This window comes from Aethalodelphis obliquidens, unplaced genomic scaffold, assembly GCF_003676395.1.
Source record: "Aethalodelphis obliquidens isolate GAN/ISIS:26980383/991018 unplaced genomic scaffold, ASM367639v1 scaffold20, whole genome shotgun sequence".
NCBI lineage: Eukaryota > Metazoa > Chordata > Mammalia > Artiodactyla > Delphinidae > Aethalodelphis > Aethalodelphis obliquidens.
The window spans coordinates 12,651,920-12,674,733 of record NW_020837964.1 but is presented as its reverse complement, the minus strand read 5'-3'; the positions used below and the strand labels follow the sequence as shown (position 1 = coordinate 12,674,733).

The window sequence follows — 22,814 nt, the reverse complement described above, 5'->3', positions numbered from 1 at the left end:
TGTGTGTGTGTGTGTGTGTGTGTGTGTGTGTGTGTGTGTGTGTGTGTCAATGAGAAACAAGGAAAAATATGGAGAGTATTCATCAAGTAAAGACTACATATTAAATCGCACACCACATTTAGAGTATAAAAACCCAGCGTGGAAACTAACACACCACTGTAAAGCAATTATACTCCAATAAAGATGTTTAAAAAAAACCAAAAAAACCCAGCATGGGCTAAGGCCATACCAACCTATGTTCCAGCCACCAGTGTTGAATCCTGGGTCGGACATACTCGAGCAGGAACCAGAGGATGTAAAGCTGGGCTGCAGAGCAAACAGGAGCAGTGTGAGAGTGCCATTCCCCGTGACGGCGACCTCTGGGAAAAGTCAAACTCACACCAGGAAACCCCCAACTTACGTATCGACTGTGGGACACCACAAGGTTAGATGAGCGGCTGGGAAAAGGCCCGAAGGGGTTTGGTATCCCCTGCGGCCGAGACTGGGCTTCAAACACACTGCAGAGCATAGCCAACGTCTGCACGTCCCGGAGCCGGCAGTAATGAGCCAGCCTGGAGAGAAAGGGGGCAGGAGAGGAGAAGTCACGAGAAGGCCAGGGGGAAGGATGACTGTCACGACAGCGGCGGGTTGTTGCCATCAGGGTCGGATGTCAGAATTTTTTTTTAAATTTATATTATTGAAGGATAGTTGATTTACAGTGTTGTGTCAATTTCTACTGTACAGCCAAGTTCTTCAGTTATACATATATATACATTCTTTTTCATACTCTTTTCCATTATCATTTATATAGAATGGATAAACCACAAGGTCCTACTGTATAGCACAGGGAACTATATCCTGTGATAAACCATAAAGGAAGGGAGAATTCTTGATTCTGCCTCAAAAGCCCCCATCAGGAACGAGGGCTTTCTGCAGATCCGGGGGCATGATCGACTTTGAGTTTGGCTAAATTTGTTTTGGAATAACATGTATCTGAGTATGACACATGACCTAGATATAACCAATCTGAAAGCTCCTAGCTGGCAACCAGGCCTGGGCTCAGACTTGAATGGAGCTTCTTCAAGAATTAAGGAGACTCAGCTCACATCTGAGTGAGGCCATACATGCTCTCTCGGCCTCCCCAACTCCAAGGAGGCATCACACTGCTTCCTGGAGGGGTTCTATGTCCTCCATTCATATGACCTAAGGCTACATGGAGGTGCTCAGAGAGCACGGTGCCACCACAGTATGGGGAGCAGGTCACAGACTCGGGAGGTGGCATTATGAGTCTGAGCTATTAAGTAAGAACAACAGGGGATAGTTTTACCTTTTAGGTCCTCACATCCCCTTTGCTCCTTTCAGTACAACTGTGCTAGACAGAATGTGAGGTAGAGATCCCAGGGACTTGACACTTTCCTACCAAGCAATGTCTAATAGTTTTAAGGTGTTTTCACACTATCTCATGAGCCTCATATGAAGTGGGTAGAACAAGCACCATGAGCAACCTGAAGCATAAGCACGTGTCCCAGGTCTGGCCTCAACGAGTAGGTAAAGCAAACCTCCACCTGAAGGAAGGAGCGCTTTTCCATCTCTCTGTCAGGACCTGGGCCTCCCTGTCTTGGAACCTCAAGTGGTTTTCCCTGGTTGTGAATCATTCTGCACACTGTATTTCCAGTTTGCCATATTTCAGTGCAATAAATCAAACACAAACTCAAGGTTTTCATAAACTGTCTAACAGGGTGAATGCATCGTGGCCTTTGGAAAACACGAAGGCCAACGTGCAATTCTCTAACCTGCTCTCAGGGGCGAGATTCTATAGCACCCAAGAAACTTTCCACCTCAAGAACTCAAACTCCTGTGTTCAGACTGATGTACTTCTGGGCCAAAGCATAACTCTCTCAAGGACACATGAGTCCCAAAGCCTTGTTATAAATGACAAATACGGTATAATTCCTTCTGCTCTAAGAAGTGAGTTCTGTACAGAAATTATAGCAGCCCTAAAAGGAAAGGTCTCACTTCCTCTTCTCATGCCTCAGGCCTTTGTACTTTTCTCTTAGACAAAAACACTGAAAGTGTTTACAGACCTAAAATTGACATCACTCATTTTCCTCACTTTTAGCGCTCAAAACCTACAGGGACTCCAGTAGCTGTCGCCCAAATGGATGTCGAGCCCAGGGTGTTTCCAAATCTGGGTCAGACTTCGGACCGAGGCAAAGATCCGTAGCTACTGTAGCCAGCGACCAAACCTGCACAGATCAAAGAGAAATACCCACACTCAGACTGGTAAGCACAGGACCGCGAACCACGAAAGAACCCCACCTCCTCCTCCACACACAGCCTAAAGCCTTGCTACTCTGGGGGCAGCCAAAGCTGGGAGCTTACTGAAATGCAGAGTCTGACACCCCACTCCAGACCTACTGAAGCAGAATTTGCATTTTAGCAAGATTCTCGGGGGACTTGTGTGCACATGTGAGAAACACCAGCCTTAAAAGCTTTTATGAAGCAGATGACAGAGGAATGACACCATGCAACAACTTCCCTGCATGGTCTATTTAACCACTGACTCATGTGACTTTTTCTGCTGCTTCATTAGTGAACTGGCAGGGAGAAAAAAATGCATTCGGTATCACACTTAAGATTGTCCTTTGCCCAAATAATGAAAAACTTTCCATTACAAAAGTTTCAGTATACTCTCTGAAGTTACAGAAAAATAGGCCAAGAAAAAATAGACTCGGCTTTCTTTTGGTTGACATCAAATCTGAGGAATATCCCCAAACTTGAAACCTCACGGGGCTTGGAGTCCTCAAGCAGAAACTAATGTCCATGACGTGTCTACTAGATCCAAGATTTAGCACACACTAAATATAAATACATCACACCATCAACAGAGTCCCCTCCCGTCTATGCCTTTAAAAATGGAATACTGGGGACTTCCCTGGTGGTCCAGCGGTTAAGACTCTGCGTTCCTAATGCAGGGGGCCCAGGTTCGATCCCTGGTCAGGGAACTAGATCCCACATGTGTGCCACAACTAAGAGCCCACATGCTGCAACTAAGCAGCCCGCATGCTGCTACTAAAAGATCCCACACGCTGCAACTAAGACCCGGCACAGCCAAATAAATAAATAAATAAATATATATATATTTTTTAATGGAATATTATTTTTGGGAAATCTTTCTTACTAGCAATACATCACTGTATGCCCACCAACTGGAAAACACTACTAGACTCTGAGAAAAACCCGAAAGGAAGAAGACACAGACTTTGAATCAAGGAGTTTAAAATAGAAGAAAAAAAAGAATAAGCAAATAAATATACTGAAAAACAGGTATAGAAACACATCAGATATGTTAAAAAAAAATCAATTAAATCGTGTGGCTCCAGTGTACTTAAATAACCCCCACAAGTATTGGTTCAAAAGAAAAATATTCATTTCTATGATCAATGGACCACCTGGATGGTTGCTGGAAGAAGTTCATAGGTTTCTGGGATAGGAAAGGATGTTTACTACCCTGGCTGACAACTTGGGCCCATTATTTCCTCACTTGTAATACACGTTTCCTAAGTGCCTTCAACAGAAATAGTTGACAGGTTTATTCCTGTAACTCTTATGCAAAACAGTAGACACATCATCTTCAATATGTGCAAAAAGAACAACAACAAAAAATTCTCCAAGCATTTGCACTGATGTCATTTCCAGTCCGTTAAGGAAGACCACACCACAATGATGACTGCAATTGCAAAACCAGCAGCATAATTTGCCACATACTGGGTATTTACATCTACCAGATACAGGTATGGAAACTGTATGCATATTACCTTATTTAGTTCTCATAAGGACCTTAGAAGTATTGTTCCTATTTTATAGTTGAGGAAACTGAAGTTCAGAATGATTAGGTAGCTGCCTAGGATCACACAACATGAAAGGGACAGAGCCCAGATGTAAACCCAGGTATGTCTGAACCCCAGGGAAGGGTCTTTCCACTTCACTCGGACTAGCCTGAACTTCCAAATCAACCCTGCCATAAAAGTCCTAAAAACTTAAAAGAAAAAAAAAAAAACACTTTAGGAAGTAATTTTTCCTCAGATAATGTTTTTTCAGCACGTGAACCAATCTTCTCATCAACCCTATGAGGCAATTATTCTCTTGGGTCTCATCTGACCAATATACAGAGGCTGAGAGAGTCGGAAATACTTGGCCCAGTGTTACACCATTACGGAGCAGAGTCAGGCTGACGCCTCCTGTTAGAAATTCCCCACTATTTCCACGACTCTGTTTTGCCTTCTTAGTGTTTGCAGAATTTTAGGTGGCTGGGTCCTTAGAGAAACAGATTAAATCCATGACTCTAAGTTTCACTTAAAAGGGTTTGCAGCAGAGACTTGACGGTGTTTACTAGGAGACAAAAGGAAATCTTAGGGATTTTTCAATCAGATAAAAATCAAGGGGAGGCCTTAGCTCTGGGTCATTTGGAGGGTTACAAGGAAAAAACTGAGCAGATAGGACAGCAGCTCATACTTTCCATTGCTCAATCTAATCCTCATACTAAAGAATAAAAGATGCAATAGACACAGAACATAGATTAGTGGTTGGCGAGGGCTGGATGGGGGAAGAGGGGCTTGAGCAGTGACAAGAGGTGTGGGGTGCCTTTACAGGGTAAAGGAAATGTTCCAAAATTGTTTATGGTGATGATTGCAAAATGTTGTGAATATACTAAAAGCCACTGAGTGGTACATCTTAAATGTGTAAATTGCATGGTCTATGGACTATAATCTCAATAAAACAGTTTAAAAAAAAAAAACACCAGGAATTCCCTGGTGGTCCAGTGGTTGGGAATCCACGCTTTCACTGTGGAGGGCCCAGGTTCGATCCCTAGTCAGGGAACTAAGATCCCGCAAGTCGCGTGGCACAGCCAAACAAACAAAAATAAATAAATAACTAAAAAACAAAAAACCTCACCAATATAGGAGCAACTTGCTTAAGCACTGATGTGTTTCTGCAAAGATGAAGGAAATTTTAATTCTTGTAGGAAATTTTAATTCTTGTAATATTACACCTTGTTTTAGAACTGAATGTGTCTCTATCTTAAGGAATGCCTTGGTAAACCTTTTATGAAATGAAGCATTTTTAAAAGTAAAAAACAAACAAAACAGAACTGAGGGTGTAAATGGCAAAGATAAAGACGTCCAAATTTACGTACTAACAATCACCCTGCCCTAGAATAGAAAAGGGATGTTATAAAAACACTTAGTAAATGCTTTAGGACCTCCTCAACTAAGCACTAATAAGAAAAACATCTAAGGGATTTAAAAAGCTGCTCTAGCCCTACAGTTTGGCAAAGAAAATGGGAAAGAAATTACAAAATAGGAGGCACACCTTGAAATGTCACTGAACCACAACAATAAAGTGAAAGGAACCTGCTCCAAGAGAAAAATCCAGATCTCCAACAAAAGGAATGGAAAATACCTGGACGAGATCCTTCCTTCCAACAAGCAAGGCAGAAGTGGCATTCTTCTGACATGTTTCTTGAATATCATTCACATTCAATCTGAAATTTAAGAAGAATTAAAAAGTTTCTTTCCAGTTGACTTCTAAATCAATTACTCCTGGTTTAACAGATAAAGTAAAAACTGCCTCTTTGGTTGTCACTCAAAATGTTTTATTCGTATTGGCCTTAAGCTCCCTTTCTACGTAACATGGAGAAAAAGCTTACCTACAGCTGATGTTACACTGTGAGTTCAGGCCTGGGGAAGGTGAAATTGCTTACCTCTTCGAAGTCAGGAAAGGAGGCCAGATTCAAAGAACAATTTGCCAGCTAGCTTTTCTGGGGAGTTCCCCAGGCTTAAGGGTTGAATAAAAATTGATTTAGATATGTATAATGCTGACTGCAGTTTCTAACAAGGAGTAATGTGTTGTACATAAACAACAAAATAAATATTTTTTATTATGTGTTCAAGTTCAGGAAGAAGGGGAACCACAGGTCAGCAGCTTCTGTGTGCCTGTCACCCACCTCCCAGCTCCCTTCAACCAAAGTAGCTCTGCTTTTAAACTGTTTTACATATTAAGTACAGGAGGCAGAATCCTGAGACTGTGCCCAAGACTGCTGGCCCCTGCTGTACAGGCCTTGTATAAACCCTCCCTTTAAACGGGGTCAAGACCAGTCAATACTGATGACATATCACTCCTGTAATTGTCAAAAGGGAGATTCTCCTGGGTGGGCCTGACCTAATCAGATGAGACCTTAGAAAGACAGTGAAGCATCAGTGAGACACTTCTGCTGGTCTTGGAGAAGATGAAATTCCCTGAGTTCTCCGGCTGCAAGGAACTGAATTCTGCTAACAACCTGAATGAGTTTGGAAGAGGACCCTGAGCATTGGTTAAGACCACCACGCGGCTGACTTCATAATTTCAGCCTGGGGAGACCAGAGCAAGGACCCAGGTAAGCCACGCCCAGACTCCTGACCCAGAGAAACTTTGAGATAATAATGTGTGTTGTTTAAACGCTAGGTCTGTGGTAATTTGCTATGCAGCAGAAGAAAGCTAATGCACTGGGCCTCTTCTAAAAAGGATTCCAGTATCTCAAAAACTAAAATAAACAGGGAGTTCCCCAGTGGCCTAGTGATTAGGATTCCAGACTTTCAACTGCCTGGGTTCAATCCCTCGTCAGGGAACTGAGATCCTGCAAGGCACGGCCAAAAAATAAAATAAACAACTTTGATATTCATATCTAAGTGGGAAGCACGGCATAGTTGAAATTCTGAACTTACATGTATAGTTCTCCCAATGACTTGTGAACAGGAAGAAGGCAGGCAATATCCTGAATGATCACTTTCCCAGCAGCCTTGATTGGTCGATTCCCAGAGTCCGATCCCTCACGCTTACTTTTCCATCTCCTTGATTTCTGGGGGAAATGACAAGATATAACTAATGGGGACTTTGATGAATGGAAACCTACATTTGCAGAGCACACCATAGTTGGGTCATTGGTAATTTGCAGAGACCTTGCATTACATCATGCCCACAATTATATGAATCAGCATCTGTAGAAAATAAAAGGATGACAAAGGGCATTGAGCTCATGGCCCAGAATCCTAAGAGGAAAATAAGCACCTACTGCAGTGCTATATACATTCTGCAGGTGCTCAAAAACACCTGGAAGCCAGAATTTAAAAAAGAAAGAACAAGTAAATAAGTTAGTAAAGACCACAAAAATGTGGGAGAAGAGCAACTTTTAAGGTTGGGTTCAGCCCTAGGTTCAAATTCTTGCTTGAAACTAATTAAAGTTTTCTTTTTCTTTCCTTTTCAGACAACTTAAATTGGATTTGTTGAAATTTAATTCAGACACAGCAGTGTGGGATCTGCAAACTTTCATCTATGGGAGGCAGACACAGAAACTGAGCAGCTCAAGAAAAGTTACCCTGTCTTCCCTAGCAGATTTGAATTATTTCTAAAAGTGATCATTTAGAATGTCAAAAATACCTGAGCAGAGGGACCTGGGTAATGGATGTGGAAGATCATAAGCAATTATCCTATTTCCCCAGAGCCTTCTCTACAAACGGCTACAGAGGAGCCTGTATGTGGGAAATGAGAGATGTCCTGGAAAATGAGAATTATGAGAGTGTAGCCCCATCTGGTATCTTCAAAATGACGACCAGCTAAGGGAGCAATATTCTATTTTATTTTATTGCCAGAAGTTAGAAAGGGGTCGCCAAAGTGATTCATCTCAGGAGGGAAGTGACATATTTATTATTAACAAAGGAGGCAAAAGGAACCAGTGAAAGGGCCCTGTAATGTGGAGTCAGAAAACCAAGTCTTACTGGTCTTATTAACACATGCCCTGTCTCATTGCGATCCCAGGCACGTTCCTTTTTTGCGGTGAATTCAGGCTTGTGTCACTCTCTCTTTGCTCACTGGTAACTCTGGGCTCCTGATAAGCTCTGTGGTTCCAATCTCACAAGGTTAATCAGGGGACAATGAAAAGGTGAGACTGCAAAGTGTCAACTGAAAAAGTGCAATTTAAAAATCTGTAATTATTATAAATGTCCATAAACTCTCGGGCATGTAGAGTATATTATTATTTAGATGGTTCATAGATAAATTCGTTTTCCACCAGTGATTTTGATACAATCACTCTTCCATAAATCAGTCATGGTCTATATCCAGGCATTTCTGACCGTTCACGTCCCATCTAACGCCCAAAGTTGTCCAACGCACGTAACTTCCCATAGGATTAGTAAGCGGCATGGAACCTGCTAAACCCAGGACACCCGGACTCAGTGCATGGCAGGTAAATGTAGATGTTTAGCTGAAGTATTTGAATTGTTCAACATCGTTTGTAAATACATATGCTATCAATTTGGAATCTTAACCTATTTGGTCTTAGAAGCAGTTCAGTTACTATGTATCCATACACAAGTCATTATTCTGCAACACAAGAGGAAACTGCATCTATTCTTGGGGGCTAGTAGCCCTTCAATTCTCTGCTGGCCTTGGTTATTTTCTAAAGAAGAACTGTGATGTGGGTGCAAGTAAGGGGTGAGTGTGCTAACGAGAAAAACGGCCTGTCAGGATGGGCTGGAGCCAGGCAGCTTTACTGACATTAGACTGTGCTGTCACACGTGCCCTGAGCACTAGGACCGGTTTTACAGAGAGTAACTCAGCATACACTGACCCTGCAGTGATGGGACGGCACAACATGGTTAACTAGAACACGGAGGGCATCAGTCCATAAACTCACTTCACTGTGACTTTTATCCAGACTTCTGGAAGTTTAAGAATCCCAGGAAATGACATACCCACAAGGCCCCACATAATTCGTCATCTCCAATGACATTTAGGGTACTGGATTTTTTTTTTAAAGGCAGAAAGAAAAGATCTACATTCAAAAGATTCCATCTGGAATCAAATAGGATCCATCTAATTGGGGCTTCCAGGTTTGTTGAAAGGCTTCTAAAACAGTTCCAGGCACTGACTCTGGCTCCTTATTACAAAGAGAAAATAAGAAGCCCTTCAACAATTGAGCAATTCATGACAGATCCGTTTAACTGAACAGTGGAAACCAATGGACACCTCGTGAGGGATGGGGTCTACAGCTTTCAGACCACACTGGAAACATCCACAGTTGCCTGACTTTTTAAGCAAACCCAATGAAAGCATAATATTAAGGCCCATGTGCCCAAAGTGGTTCATTTGCAAATAGACTAGTTCACGTCAGAATGTTTTTCCTAGCAGACTTGAAATATTTCTAAAAAGGATCATTTTCAGAATGTCAAAAATACTTGAGCAGAGGGACCTGGGTAATGGATGTAGAAGAAGATCACGAGCAATTATCCTATTTCCCCAGAGCCTTCTCTACAATGGCCAGAGAGGAGCCTGTATTTGGGAAATGAGAGACGCCCTGGACTTCACCAATGAGGATGTGAGCTTACTCAAGGCCACACTCCTAAGAGCTCAGCTTTGAACACAGGTTCTCAGGCTGCTAAGCCCATACTTGTAAACCTGCTTTTAAGAGTATGATTTTAAATTAAAAAGGGGGGAAAATTAAGTCCTGACTAAGTTACCTGTTAATATGTAAATAGTTTGATCCATATAAAAACAGATCCATTTCTGCATATACAGAGATCATCTGATTCCAGTGAGGGCTGTCCAACACACCACTGTCTACAATTACTCACTTCTAAAGTCACTTCTCTGCCAAGCACTGCTGAGCCAGAGCAACGTGCAGACGCAAGCAGCTCCTGTGGCTACAGGGCTTAACACACCAGGCTCAGGCCAAGGTGCTGTGCTTCAGGCCAGGCTCATGAGCCTGAACCTCGCGCCGTTTAACTTCCTTTTTGGATTTGTTAGGATTCAACACATTCAGAGAAAAGAAAACTCAGGGTCCCAAGAGACGTCTCAGGGCTCTTCTCCCATTTGCAGTCTTGGGTGACAGAGATTGGCAGAAACGGGCCTGTGTGAGTCATCAATAAGTCCTGGATGAAAATGTGAAGATAGTGGTCTGGGCAGCTTTCTGCAACTACCCTTCACAGAATTACAGAAGTCACTGTCTGTATTTCCTGGGACTTCCTTGTCAGCTTCTGGAGACACCAGGCTTCCAGGTGCTTCTCTGTTTGCTCTGTGCTGATGCACAGGTGGTGCTTTACGGACCTCGATAAGCTGCCTTAGAGCCTACAATAGGAGGAGATTCCCTAACACAGGATCACCCTCATGATAGCTGCCACCAAGAATCGAAGTGTGAAAGCAATTAAGGGACAGCTGTTTTTGTTCATTTAATCCAGCAAGGAATAACTATAAAACATTATAAAAAATCTTTAAGGGGGGGGTCACAAAATATTTTTTCTTCAAACTTGGAGGTTGATGGCTTTTAAACATGAACTATCTCCCCTTCAGGCTATGGAGGTCACTCAGTAAACCTGTCTCATGGCAAATTATTCTGGGGATTCAAATCCAACGAGGCTGCCTAAACAAAGACGTGGTAGATCTCAAATCAGGCGTCAGGGCCTAGGACCCAGGTGCTCCCTAAGAAGCACGGAGTGTTTCCTCTAGTGTTCTGGCAACAAAAATGGTTCATACCTCATCCACACCTTCCCAAGATTTCTTTGCCTTAGTCTCTTGCTGGAGATTTTAGAATAACCTCTCTAGTCTGAGCACCTGTCAGGTGACGACAACAATGACACCCCGGGATGAGGTGTGGCTGACCTTTCCAGGTGAGAAAAGGGCACAGGGGCCCCAAAGCCCCCTAAAACCTCCTGCATTGCTCCAGTCCCACTCTGACGGGCTTAAATGTGGATACGTTTCTGTGCAGTAAAATCGGTACCTCTGGGAGGTGAAGGACTCTGCACTTCTCTTAGGTCATCTCAATGCCCCATCGATAGAAAACACCCCTTCCCCACAGATTCCATGAGCAGGGATCGAGGGAGGAGAGACAAAGCAAGACACACAAGTTATCACACAATGAGACTGGGATGCTCCTCTGAACAGACCAAGAAGGTGTTCATGGAATTACGGGAAACAGGACAGGGAGGATCGGGGTGGGGAGGGAGGGGCGGTGGGAGCGGGGAGGCACTGGTGCAGAGAGCACTGAATGACAACCAATAGCCAGCTTGCGACTGAACCACCAGTGTTACTGCTACAATCGGAGGCAACATCGATGGCAATAAATGGGTTAAATGTAAAAACAGCCCAAGAATAAGCCACCAACTGCTTCGCAGCAACCCCGTCGACAATGCATAATCATCAGCAGAGTGGGCAGTGAGTCAAAATGAGTTCCTCTTTAAATAGCAGCAGGAGCAGGGACTTCTGGAAAAATCCGTGGAAACGCAGCAGTTGGGTTGGTAGGACAGGCTTTCTGAGGAAAGATGGCCATGGAGGCAGCTCCACCCCCAGGTTGTTGGGCAGCAGTGGAACTTGCTAATCAAGGTTCCTGATTTCAACCGGTTTTTATATGAAAAGGTTATAGGACTATGCCCCTAATTTTTTTTTTTTTTTTTTTTTTACACCAAATGAAACGTACACAAAAGCCTCAAAGCTGCCTTGCACAGCCTGAGGTCACCATGGCACGACTGAAACACAAAGGGGGTGGGAGAGGAAGACAGAAGAGGAGAGAGTAAGCAAGAGAAAAGGAAGAGAAGATGTCCATTGCAGAGGTTTTATTGTCAATGCAAAATACTGATGGCAAGGAAAAAATTTGTTCCAGGAAATTCCCAAAGGATTAAAATCTAGCTTCAGTGTCATGCCAATGAAGCAGGTGGGCACCTCCCTCTTTGAACTCGAGCAAGACGATAAAAACGGAGACAAAATGGTAGAAGCCTCTTATATCTTCCTCTGCTGCCCCGCCATGCCAAAGGTAGGCTTTTGAAAGCTCTGTGAAATTATACAAATACTCCAAGTGAAATCAGGTGAGCTAAAGGCTTATCACTGGGGTTCTTTCCAAGAAATCCAGCATTCAGCTTCATTTTCAAAGAAGTCCATTCACAATCCTTAACGATATCAGTATTCACCCATTTGAAACTGATAGAACCAGGAGGCAGTCCTTGGTGCCCGACTCCCAAGAGTGAGAAATTGATTATGCTGGTCCTGAAAACCAGCCAGCCTGTCATTTCAGGTTCCTCAAAGCCAGGCAGGTGGCATTTTATTCTTGGGCCTTTGGGCAGAGACAGGATTAGTTAAGGAGAGCATTTGCACAGCGCACAGTACCGGGAAGTCGTTAATTGCTTGTATGGACCAACGTCGCCGGGCAGAGCGAGGAGACATCTGTGCGTGAAAACGTTACACCCACGAGGAGGGAAGAAAAACACCAAGAAAATTAAAAGGGAAAAAATATAGAATAAAATGAAAGCTTCCCATACATCTGATGGATTCAAAGGTACCATAATATACTGCAAAATTGGGATGGGAATGACTGAAAAATCTGAAACTCAGCACAGCAGTATTTAGATTCCCTCACCCCCCTCCCAACCCATCACACTCCATACACAGCTTCAATGCCGTTGTCCTTTAGTCGGAAACACATTTCAAGGTATCAGGAGGCTGACATCCACACAGCTCTGACAGAGGAACTACGACGGAGATTTGTGGTTCTCTTACAAGAATTAAGATCGTAAGAAACAGGTGGAGGGACTTCCCTGGCGGTCCAGAGGTTAAGACTCCACGCTTCCAATGCAGGGGATGCGGGTTCCATCCCTGGTTGGGAACTAGGATCCCACATGCTGCGCTAAGACCCACACAGGCCAGCGCAGCCAAAAAAAAAGGAAACAGGTGGAGAACTCTGCTTCCCCTTCAAAAGCATACGTATGTGCGAGAAGCTTCTCATTCCTAAAAAGGAAGAAGTTCCTCAAGAGATTCAACACCGAATTGTTTTTGGTGTGTGGCTGGGGGGGGTGGGGCACGCCAGGGAAACTGAAGTCTTGACCTTGGGACTGCAGGACCATCCTCAGAGTGGTGCCACGAGGAAGTGAGAGCCTGAGAGAACTGAAGGGTGATGCTCCCCAGGGCTCTTGCTAACCACGGGAGCATCAGTGTGAAACTGGGAGCATACAACACTGTTTCGCAAAATCAGAAATTACTCTATTAACTTCAAGGCCTCCTCAGTTATTTACATTAAAGCTATTTTAGTGATGTCAACTGAAGTGAATGTGGGAAGCTGCAAAAATTTTTAAATGTTTACAGGGCAATGCCTGATGTTTATCTTAAGTCCTGGGCCTTCTGATTTACCCTAAGAATAAACAATATTTCATCAGCTATTAACAGATGGTCCAGTTACCAAATGAATGTTAGCATCTCTCTGTGCTTTCTAACTTCTTATATGAAATTTAATGGTTTTATTAATTTATTTTTACATCTCTCACATTTAAAAAAATTTTAAGAGCAAACACTGGAATTCCATCTGGAGAACCTCTGGGTGATATAACAAGATGACCTAAGTAGGGCAGGGTAAAAACACAAAAACAAGAAAAATGAGTATTAGTCCCCAGTGGCTCTAGGAAGATATTTCTGCAATCTCCAAAATACTCTATAATTCTTTCATTGTTATACTTTAATGCAGTTATATTCTTTTCCTTTCTTCTTACTCATTTAAAGCTCTCAGGGGTAGAGATCTGAACAAGAATAAAAGTATGCAGGAGAAAAAAAAAAAAAGTATGCAGGAGATAAAATTTGGGCTGAAAATGAAGACTTAAGCACAGAGAAATTTAGTACACTGGAATCGTTTCCAGGACAAAAGTAATAAAAGTGATATTATTTGACATTTGAAACTAGACACCCAGGAATCAGAAAATACTTCTCGAGGGATAAAACTGTTATCGTGTCCTCTGTGAGGAAAATAAGATGGCCATATTTCATTCCTGTAATTCCTTCCCCATGCCGTATGTAAATGGGATGGACGTGAACAAGCTTCAAGGAGAGTTTACAAGTTTATTTTAGATTCATCACAAAATAACTGACTGACCAGTTATTGATAACTGATTTTAACTTCTTACTAGGCTGAACCATGTGAAACTTTTTCTTAAGGTCAAAAATGCTCAAATATCAGCAGTTTCATATGATTTAACCTAATAATTACTATGTGTCATACATTAAAATGTGCCTCCCTCTCCCAGGGCTTCTAGGGTTCTTGGAATAGTCTATGTCTTGGAACAGTCTATTTCCTGTGATTGCTAATTGACTGAATTATAGACCTATGATTTGTGAACTTTTCTGCACATAGGCTATACATCAATACAAAAGTTTCATATGAAATTATAATAAAACTACCTCCCCCCCACCTTACTCGCTCACTGTCTGAAATACAATTCAGAGACCACTTACTATGTCATTCTAGGGGACTACAATGGCCTGTTTTCTGGGGAGAAGCAGCACACTGGGAATCACCCCAAACTGAAATATCACAATCCTTCCTCCACGCCCCAGCATATCCTGTCTGATAAGAGCTAATTATCTATGTGCCTTTGTTCCCTCTTCATGATTACAGTGTGTTTGTCGTAAAAGAGAGTCCAGACCATCAAAAATATAAATGTAGGCCTTACAAAGGCTTCTGCATTAGGAGAGGCTCCTTCTTGGAACTGGAGTTATTTTGATGAAACACGACCTTTACACACTATCACAGGGTCAAAAGTGCAAGTCCCAGCTATGCTGCCCAATCTGAACCCAAGCACGAGAAGCACGGGGCATGATGCAAAGGGGAATTCAGAACTGCCTCTTTGACTAACAGGTCTCCTCAACCTGGCCCTGGTGCTAAAGAAAATTCCCACATTTATTCAACCTTGAGTTTGTTTAGCTACTACATCAATAATAAAATGCCTTAGTTCCAACCAGTTTATCAAAGCTTCTCACCAGTTACTCGCTAGCTTGCAGAAAAAGAAAAAAAAAATTTTTTTTTGAATGTAAAGGACTTGGGAAGATAAAAGTGTTCTAAGAAGTTCTGTGACAGGTGCAGGACAGGGCGGGGTGGGGGGAGGCAGCGGTGGGGTGGAGAACTCCGTCAGAGATGCAAAGAAAGGGACTATGGAGCTCGCCAGAAAGGCAACCAAAAAATCATTTTCCCTGTTTGACTGAAGGTTTTGCCCAAGACTGGTCATGCCTCAAGCATCAGTTCCTGCCACTCATTTGTCACATACAACCCTAAGACCTGACAAAGTCAGCGACAGCCAACATCATGCAAACCAGGAAGGTTAGACACTACACTGTAATCAAAGTGAAGACACCTCCAACACCTGCTGGAAATTGGGGTTTTATTTTAAATAACTCAATTTTTAACAAAAAAACAAATTTTAATTATAGTCAATCCATCATTTCTCAATTAGTGGGAGAGAGCAACAAAGAATTCCTAAGGACTGAGTTTGTGAGTAGCTCAGTGGTAACCAGTTAATACATCATGTCAGTTAAAAGACAGTTTAAGCCAGACTCAACCTGATAACACAGAAAGTTCTCAGAATCATTCCCACGCTCTATCGATATTCTCTACACTGTCGTCACCAAAGGCTTCTGACAGCTTAATAGCTACTGTAGGGACGATGAGTTCCTTAAGAACCCAGGAACAGAAGGACAGTTTCAGGTGATTTTTGTATAAACCGGTCCATTCAAATGGGTACTTCGGTGCAGACTTTGTGAAAGTATAAAACCTCTTAGAGGTCAACTTGAAAACTTCCCACAACTATGAAGTTCCAAATATATCAGGATCCCAAGCCTTCTGAAGCATCCCTTAATTTGGTGACAAATATCAGAATACCCAGGAAGACCTGAAGCTACGTGATTCTATCTCAGAGGATGGGAATCGACTTCATGTATGGGGATCACAGGACAGGGTTAAAGGGGAGGGAAGAGTACGGATTATAACAACCAACCACCCCTCCCCCTCCTATATAATTTACAGTAGTTAAAAACCAACCGAAAGGAACAAAGCAACGGTCTTTCTTTAACACACTAAGTATGAAAGGGAAAGACCCCAGGGGGATCACTAATTTAGCTGCTGTGCGTGGCAGGCAGGGAGGCCAAGGACAAGAATCTGGGGAAGGGATAAGAATCAAAGGCCGTGGATCAGCCGCTTACCCGCTCCTTGTAGTAGAAGGAGCTGATGGAGACCTGCTCCTTCTCACTGCGCGTGGGGCTCCCGCTGTACAAACGGAGGTTCCCAGGGGCCTCTGTGCGGATCTTCATGGGCGCAATCAAGCCAGTATGATAGGCAGACAAAGCTGACAGAGACCTGTGGTTGAAAAGGCACAATTAACCATACTGGCTTGGATCTTTCCATAGTTCTAAGTGATGCCATTCTTAGCGCTTGATGAAATCAGGAGAAAAAGATGGATAAAATGGGGAAAAAATGGAAACTCCAAAAAGGAATCAAAGAGCACTTTTAGAACTGAAAAATGCTTTATCTGCAGAAGCGGAGAATGTTTCTAGGACTATATACATAGAAAATTCAAAGGAGTCTATAAATTACTTAAACTAATAAGTGAATTTAGATACAAGGTCAATCTACAATAATCTACTGTATTTCTATATATTAAAAACAAACATTTGGAAAATAATGAAATTGCATTTACGATAGCATCAAAACACATGCAATACCGGGCTTCCCTGGTGGCACAGTGGTTGAGAGTCCGCCTGCCGATGCAGGGGACACGGGTTCGTGCCCCGGTCTGGGAAGATCCCACATGCCGCGGAGCGGCTGGGCCCATGAGCCATGGCTGCTGAGCCTGCGCGTCCGGAGCCTGTGCTCCGCAACGGGAGAGGCCATAACCGTGAGAGTACCACACACACACACACACAAAAAAAAAAAACACATGCAATACCTAGGAACACATTTAAAAAAAAAAGTGCATGGAAAATATAAAATATTGCTGAGAGAAATTAAAGACTCAAAACAATAGAGAAATACACCGTGTTAATAGACTAGAAGATTCCAGATTGTTAAGGTGTCAATTTTCTCCAAGTTGATCTATAGAATCAACACAACTCCAATCAAAATATGAGCAGGCTTTTTTCTGTAGGAACCAGTAAGCTGATTTCTATTTTTACAGAAATGCAAACGATCTAGAGTAGCCAACACAATCCTGAATGAGAATAATAAAGTTAGAGGACTTAACATTACCAGATTTGAAGACTTACTATATAAACCTACATTAACAGTGTACTGTTGGCATAAGGAGAGACCAATAAACCGAAGAAAAAAATAGGGTCCAGAAACAGATCCAAAACATACGGTCAATTGATTTTCAACAAAGGTATCAATGCAAATTCAACAAAAGCAAAATCTTTTCCATAAATAGTGCTATATATATAACAACTATATATCTCTACATAAGGAATTTACATCTATAAATTTTTAAGAGAAAACACAGAATATTTTCATGACCTTGGGATAGGCAGAGATTATTTTTAGACAGGACACAGAAGCACTAACCCTAACACTTAAAAAGGATAAACTGAACTGCATCAAAATTAAAAACTGCTGAAAATTGAAAATCATTAAAGAGGGACAAAGATAAGCCATAGATTAGGAGAAAATCAATACATACACCCAGCAAAGAATTTGCAATAAGAATTGATAAAGAACTACCACAAATAGATAATAAGAAACACAGTCTAAAAAAAACTGGACAAAATACTAGAACAGGCAAATCACCAAAGAAGATATCCAAGTGGTCAATTAGCACACAAAAGCTGTTCACCATCATTAGTCATCACCATGGAAGCACAAATTAAAGCACAATGAGATAATACTACACACCCACCACAATGGCTAAAGCTGAAAAGACTAAAAACACCAAGTTTTGGAGAGGATGTGGAGCAGCCAGAACTCTGAAACGTTGCTGGAAGAGTGTAACACGGCATAACCACGGGGACAGACTTTTTGGCAATTCTAATAAAATTAAACATGCACGTATCCTATGACCCAGGGATTCTACTCCTTGGGTAGAGAAATTAATACACATGTCCATAAAAAGACTTGTATGAAATTAAAAAAAAAAGACTTGTATGTGTAGGTCTACATATAATAAAATAAAAACTGGAAATAATCCAAATGTCCATCAACAGGAGTATGAATAAGCAAATTATATTATTTTCATACCATGGAACTACTGATCCATGCAACCACGTGGATCAATTTCAAAAATGTTAAGTTGAGCAAAACATGCCAGACATAAAATAGGACGTGCTGGATGATTCTATTTAGATGAAGTTCAAGCACAGGCAAACTAAACTTCAATGATGGAAGCAGAAGAATCATTTCCTCTGGGTAAAGGGACCAGGGAACTTTTGGGAGTGAGGACAAGGCTCTGTATCCTGATCTGGGCGCTGGTCATCAAGGTACAGACTTCACATTTGTGTACCCTAAATTATACCTCAATACAATACTGTTAGTAAGAAAAATGTTCTAATAGGAACACTTTCCCACTGACCCAAAGTCCAGACACAGATATCTGTTGTTTCCTTTTAAGAGTAGGTGATTGGGGGCTTCCCTGGTGGTGCAGTGGTTAAGAATCTGCCTGCCAATGCAGGGGACACAGGTTCGAGCCCTGCTCCGGGAAGATCCCACATGCCGTGGAGCAACTAAGCCCGTGCGCCACAACTACTGAGCCTGCGCTCTAGAGCCCACAAGCCACAACTACTGAGCCCATGTGCCACAACTACTGAGTCCGTGTGCCACAACTACTGAAGCCTGCGCACCTAGAGCCCGTGCTCTACAACAAGAGAAGCCACCACAGTGAGAAGCCCACGCAGCGCAATGAAGAGTAGCCCCCGCTCGCCGCAACTAGAGAAAGCCTGCATGCAGTAACAAAGACCCAACTCAACCAAAAACATAAAATTAAAAAAAAAAGAGTAGGTGATTGTTTTCTAATCCAACCTTTCAAATAAGGAATCTAGTGTAATGTAGGGTGTTCTCTGGCATTTAACTCCCACTTCTTGTAGGGTCGAGTTCTCATCTGCTTGGGTTACTGCAGAAACTGGCTAACTCCCAGGACAGCCGTAGCACCTGCTCATGAACTTGGTGCAATGTCTTTTCTTTCTTGTTAGCTTAGCTATTCATTATTAAGTATGCTAATTATATCATATACAGTATAACCAGGTGTTTGTAGCGGGAGGGTTTCCAAGTTATCCTGGTCATCACACTGCAGAACCAGAAGTCTACAGCATAATATTTAAGTTTAAAAAAACCACTAATATGAGGAAGGTTGTAAAGGTGTGGGGACAGGGGTATATGTACTCTGCACTCAATTTTGCTATGAACCCAAAATTGCTCTAAAAGATAAAGTGTATTAATTAAGAAAAAAATTTACAATATGATCCAGTCATTCAGTTCCTAGGTATATATCCAAGAAAAATGAAAAAATATATATCCACACAAAATTTGCACAGAATGTTCATAGCAGCATTATTCATAATGGCCAAAAAGTGGAAACAGTCCCAATGTCCAATGACTGATGTATGAATAAATAAAACATGGTATATACATGTAATGGAATATTATTTGGCAGTAAGAAGAAATGAAGTACTGATACATGCCACAACATGTATGATCCTTGAAAATATACTAAGTGAAAGACGTCAGTTACAAAAGAACACACATACAATTCCATTTATATGAACTGTCCAGAACAGGCACATTTATAGACAGAAAGTAGATCAGTGTTTGCCCAGGGCTGGAGGAATGGGGGACTTAGGGACTGGGGTGACCCTTAAGGGATTCAAAGTTTCTTTTTGGGATAATGAAAAGGTTCTAGAATTGACTCTAGCGATGGCTGCACATACACTACATGTGTGTGGTAATGTTAGAAGTGGCCTATTAGTGTTCCGGGACTAGAGATTATCTCTTGCTATTATTCTAGTTTTATTTAATATTCAGATAATACTTGAGCGATAGGGGAAGAGCACATTAAAAAAAAATTTGCCTTGTTTTGACAACAGTTTTTATCAAGCAACTCCTAGTAGTAACTTTACAGTAGAAATCCCAGCTTGGGTGAAATTCAATGAACCCTGATCTTTTGGGAGTTAATCTTTTAATGAGTGGTAACTAACACAAACTGTCCAAAGACAAATTCCCAGATGTCTGCCTATTTCTGGCCCATGAACGTAGCTTACACCTGCATCTCCCAGACTCACCTCGGAGTAGGCTCAGTCGGAGACACCGCTCGGTGCATCGTCATGGGCCTTGTGAAATACACCAGGTACCCTGTCAAAGGAGACATCACACGTGCACATCAAGGTCAATAAGCTGGTCATGGGAAATCCTAAGAAAGCACTGGTCCATCTTTTGTCTACCTCAATATACCTGAAGGATAAGACATAGTATCCTAAGCTACAGAGGCTCACCAACGGCAGCCGTACTTAATAAAAACGAAGATAAGAATCTCCAGGATTTAGGAGAGATGGGATATATGTGGTTTGGAAAAAGTCTTCACAGGTACTTCATATTTCCTATGTGTATTTTCAATAGGTTGAGTCAAGACTCAAATTCACACTCATCAGAATGAAACAAGTTAAGTCTGTAAATCTGGTGAACATTCTTAGGGTATGTCCCCAGATGCCAATTCGGCTTCAGATAACACTATGACAGAAATCTTTTGAGTTCTCAGGAAATAAAAACAAAGAAACATTTTCTGATGGAAATTTTTATACAGACATTCTTAGCTTCTCTCTCTCGAAATCTAGAATCAGAGAACCTAAAGAGACCAACCTGCCCCGCAGAATCTGGCCCCCGAGGTCCTGGGAAAGGGAATATTGGCATCCTGGTAGGACCCGTAGGCGGTGGTCACCCGGGCAAATGTCGGTAGGGGTGGCGTAACAGAGTTCGGGAGCGCGAAGGGATTGCTGGAAGCGCTGTCTTCTTGGTTCTGAAATTTTAAAAGCAAGAGACTAAAACCCACAATCTGTCTTCAAGCCAAACTACAAAACAGGACACATTATTCCAAGATCAGGGAGCCCAGGATTTTAGGGAGGAGGAAAGGAAACGAAACCCCAAAGCATAGCTTGGTAACAAGGATCCCACCACAAAAGACTCAAGGCAGGAGACGAGCTGGCGCAGGCAGGGCTCCAAACAGCTCTGGTTGCGTTTCACTTTTTGCAGGGAAGTGTCTTTCAGGATCTAGAAAAGGCACAAAACGCAGTCAAGAAGAGCAACATTCTTTCTCCTGATTCTTTTTTATTGTGTGAAGCATCGGAAGCAGCAACGATGCTGGGGCACCGGAGCATGGCTGTGTCTGAGGCTGCCAACACAACACACCACCTTCCCCCTCCCCGAGGGGCTCAGGGAAAAGATTCATTTGTGAATCCTCTTCCAGATGCCCTTTCCTTTGCCATGGCAGGCAAATGCACTGGCTCTCAGAGAGCACGATTAGAACCACCATTCTTCCTTTATAGTGAATTCTACTCCTTTGCTCTCCCCCGACCCCACCCTCCTCGATGAGATATCTCAGCATCACTTAGAGTAATATCCTCCAGTCTGGACTGAAAACTGTTCCATGTGATACATACATGCCAGGGGGAACAGATTTCACTTTAGTGCAAATTAAAATGTACCTTTTTGTGGGGGGGTCCTTTAAAAATATAAAGCTTAATATACCTGGACAAAACTATAATTCAAAAAGATACATGCACCCCTATGTTCATAGCGCACTATTCACAATAGCCAAAACATGGAAACAACCTAAATGTCCACTGACAAATAAATTGATAAAGAAGATGTGGTACATACATACAATGGAACACTACTCAGCCATAAAAAAAGAACAAAATAATGCCATTTGCAGCAACATGGATGCAACTAGAAATTATCATACTAATTGAAGTAAGTCAGAAAGAGAAAGACAAATATCATATGATATCACTTATATGTGGAATCTAAAATATGGCACAAATGAACCGATCCACAAAACAGAAACAGACTCACAGACATAGAGAACAGACTTGGGGTTGCCAAGGGTGAGGGGGAAGGGAGACAGATGGCCTGGGAACTTAGGGTTGGTAAATGTAAACTATTTCATTTAGAATGGATAAACAACAAGGTCCTACTGTGTAGCACAGGGAACTATATCCAATCTCCTGGGATAAACCATAATGGAAAAGAATAGTAAAAAAAGAATGTATATATGTGTATAACTGAGTCACTTTGCTGTACAGCAGAGATTGGGGCACAATGCTGTAAATCAACTATACTTTAATAACATATATATATTTTATATACATATATATATGCAGCTTAACATTTTAAAGCACATGCTATTGGTATAACCTGACATACACATACTGAAGGTAGGCATGTAAACTGGACCTGGGCTGTCTAACATGGAAGTCATTACCGGACTATAAAGCACATGAAGTGTGGCTAGTCTGGATTGCGATGGCTGTAAGCATAAAATTCACACCAAAAGTTGAAGACTTAGTGCCAAAAAGAAAAAAAAAAGAATGTAAGCTATCGCAATAATTTTTATACTGCTTACATGTTGATATGATAATACTTTGGATATACTGGATTAAATTAAAATATTATTGAAATTAATTTACCTTTTTTTTATTAGTATGGCTACTAGAAAATTGAAAATGACATGCAGTCTGCATCACATTTCTATTGGACAGCACTGAATGAGACCTTTAAAACACTTGCTTATCCTATCATTTTTATACCAATAGAAAAATCTATCTTTTTTGTATGTCCAAACAAGGCAACGAAATGTTCAGACTCCAAGGACAAAACGTCAAGTACCACAAAATCTGAGTTATTAGCATTTCACAGACCCTCACAAAGCTTGAACAATTTCCTGGTTACCTATGATACCCCAAGAAGACAGAACAATCAAGTGTACACAACACAAACTAGGCAAAAAATGAATAGCATTCAGGTC

General features: G+C 41.9%; 1 protein-coding gene and 1 non-coding gene across 10 annotated transcripts in view; one reads left to right on the top strand and one right to left on the bottom strand.

Annotated features, from left to right (window-relative positions):
• The window catches only part of WDR59 (WD repeat domain 59), a 109,192-nt gene that overhangs the window by 36,764 nt on the left and 49,614 nt on the right, over window positions 1–22,814 (bottom strand). For 4 of the 9 annotated variants that reach the window (XM_027119278.1, XM_027119276.1, XM_027119277.1 and 1 more), the window contains exons 15-23: window positions 20,963–21,058; window positions 20,651–20,807; window positions 20,077–20,146; window positions 16,021–16,174; window positions 6,744–6,877; window positions 5,443–5,524; window positions 2,113–2,225; window positions 401–551; window positions 234–306 (exon numbers count right to left, since the gene is read on the bottom strand). In XM_027119278.1, coding sequence (XP_026975079.1) covers window positions 234–306; window positions 401–551; window positions 2,113–2,225; window positions 5,443–5,524; window positions 6,744–6,877; window positions 16,021–16,174; window positions 20,077–20,146; window positions 20,651–20,807; window positions 20,963–21,058 — 1,030 coding nt within the window. Of the gene's footprint in view, window positions 1–233; window positions 307–400; window positions 552–2,092; window positions 2,226–5,442; window positions 5,525–6,743; window positions 6,878–12,171; window positions 12,229–12,715; window positions 13,394–16,020; window positions 16,249–20,076; window positions 20,147–20,169; window positions 20,246–20,650; window positions 20,808–20,962; window positions 21,059–22,814 lie in introns of those variants that run through there. The other 5 variants (XM_027119285.1, XM_027119280.1, XM_027119282.1 and 2 more) reach the window with 5 other exon arrangements.
• TRNAR-CCU (transfer RNA arginine (anticodon CCU)) lies at window positions 2,912–2,984 on the top strand. The gene has a single exon. It is a non-coding gene; the product is annotated as a tRNA-Arg (tRNA).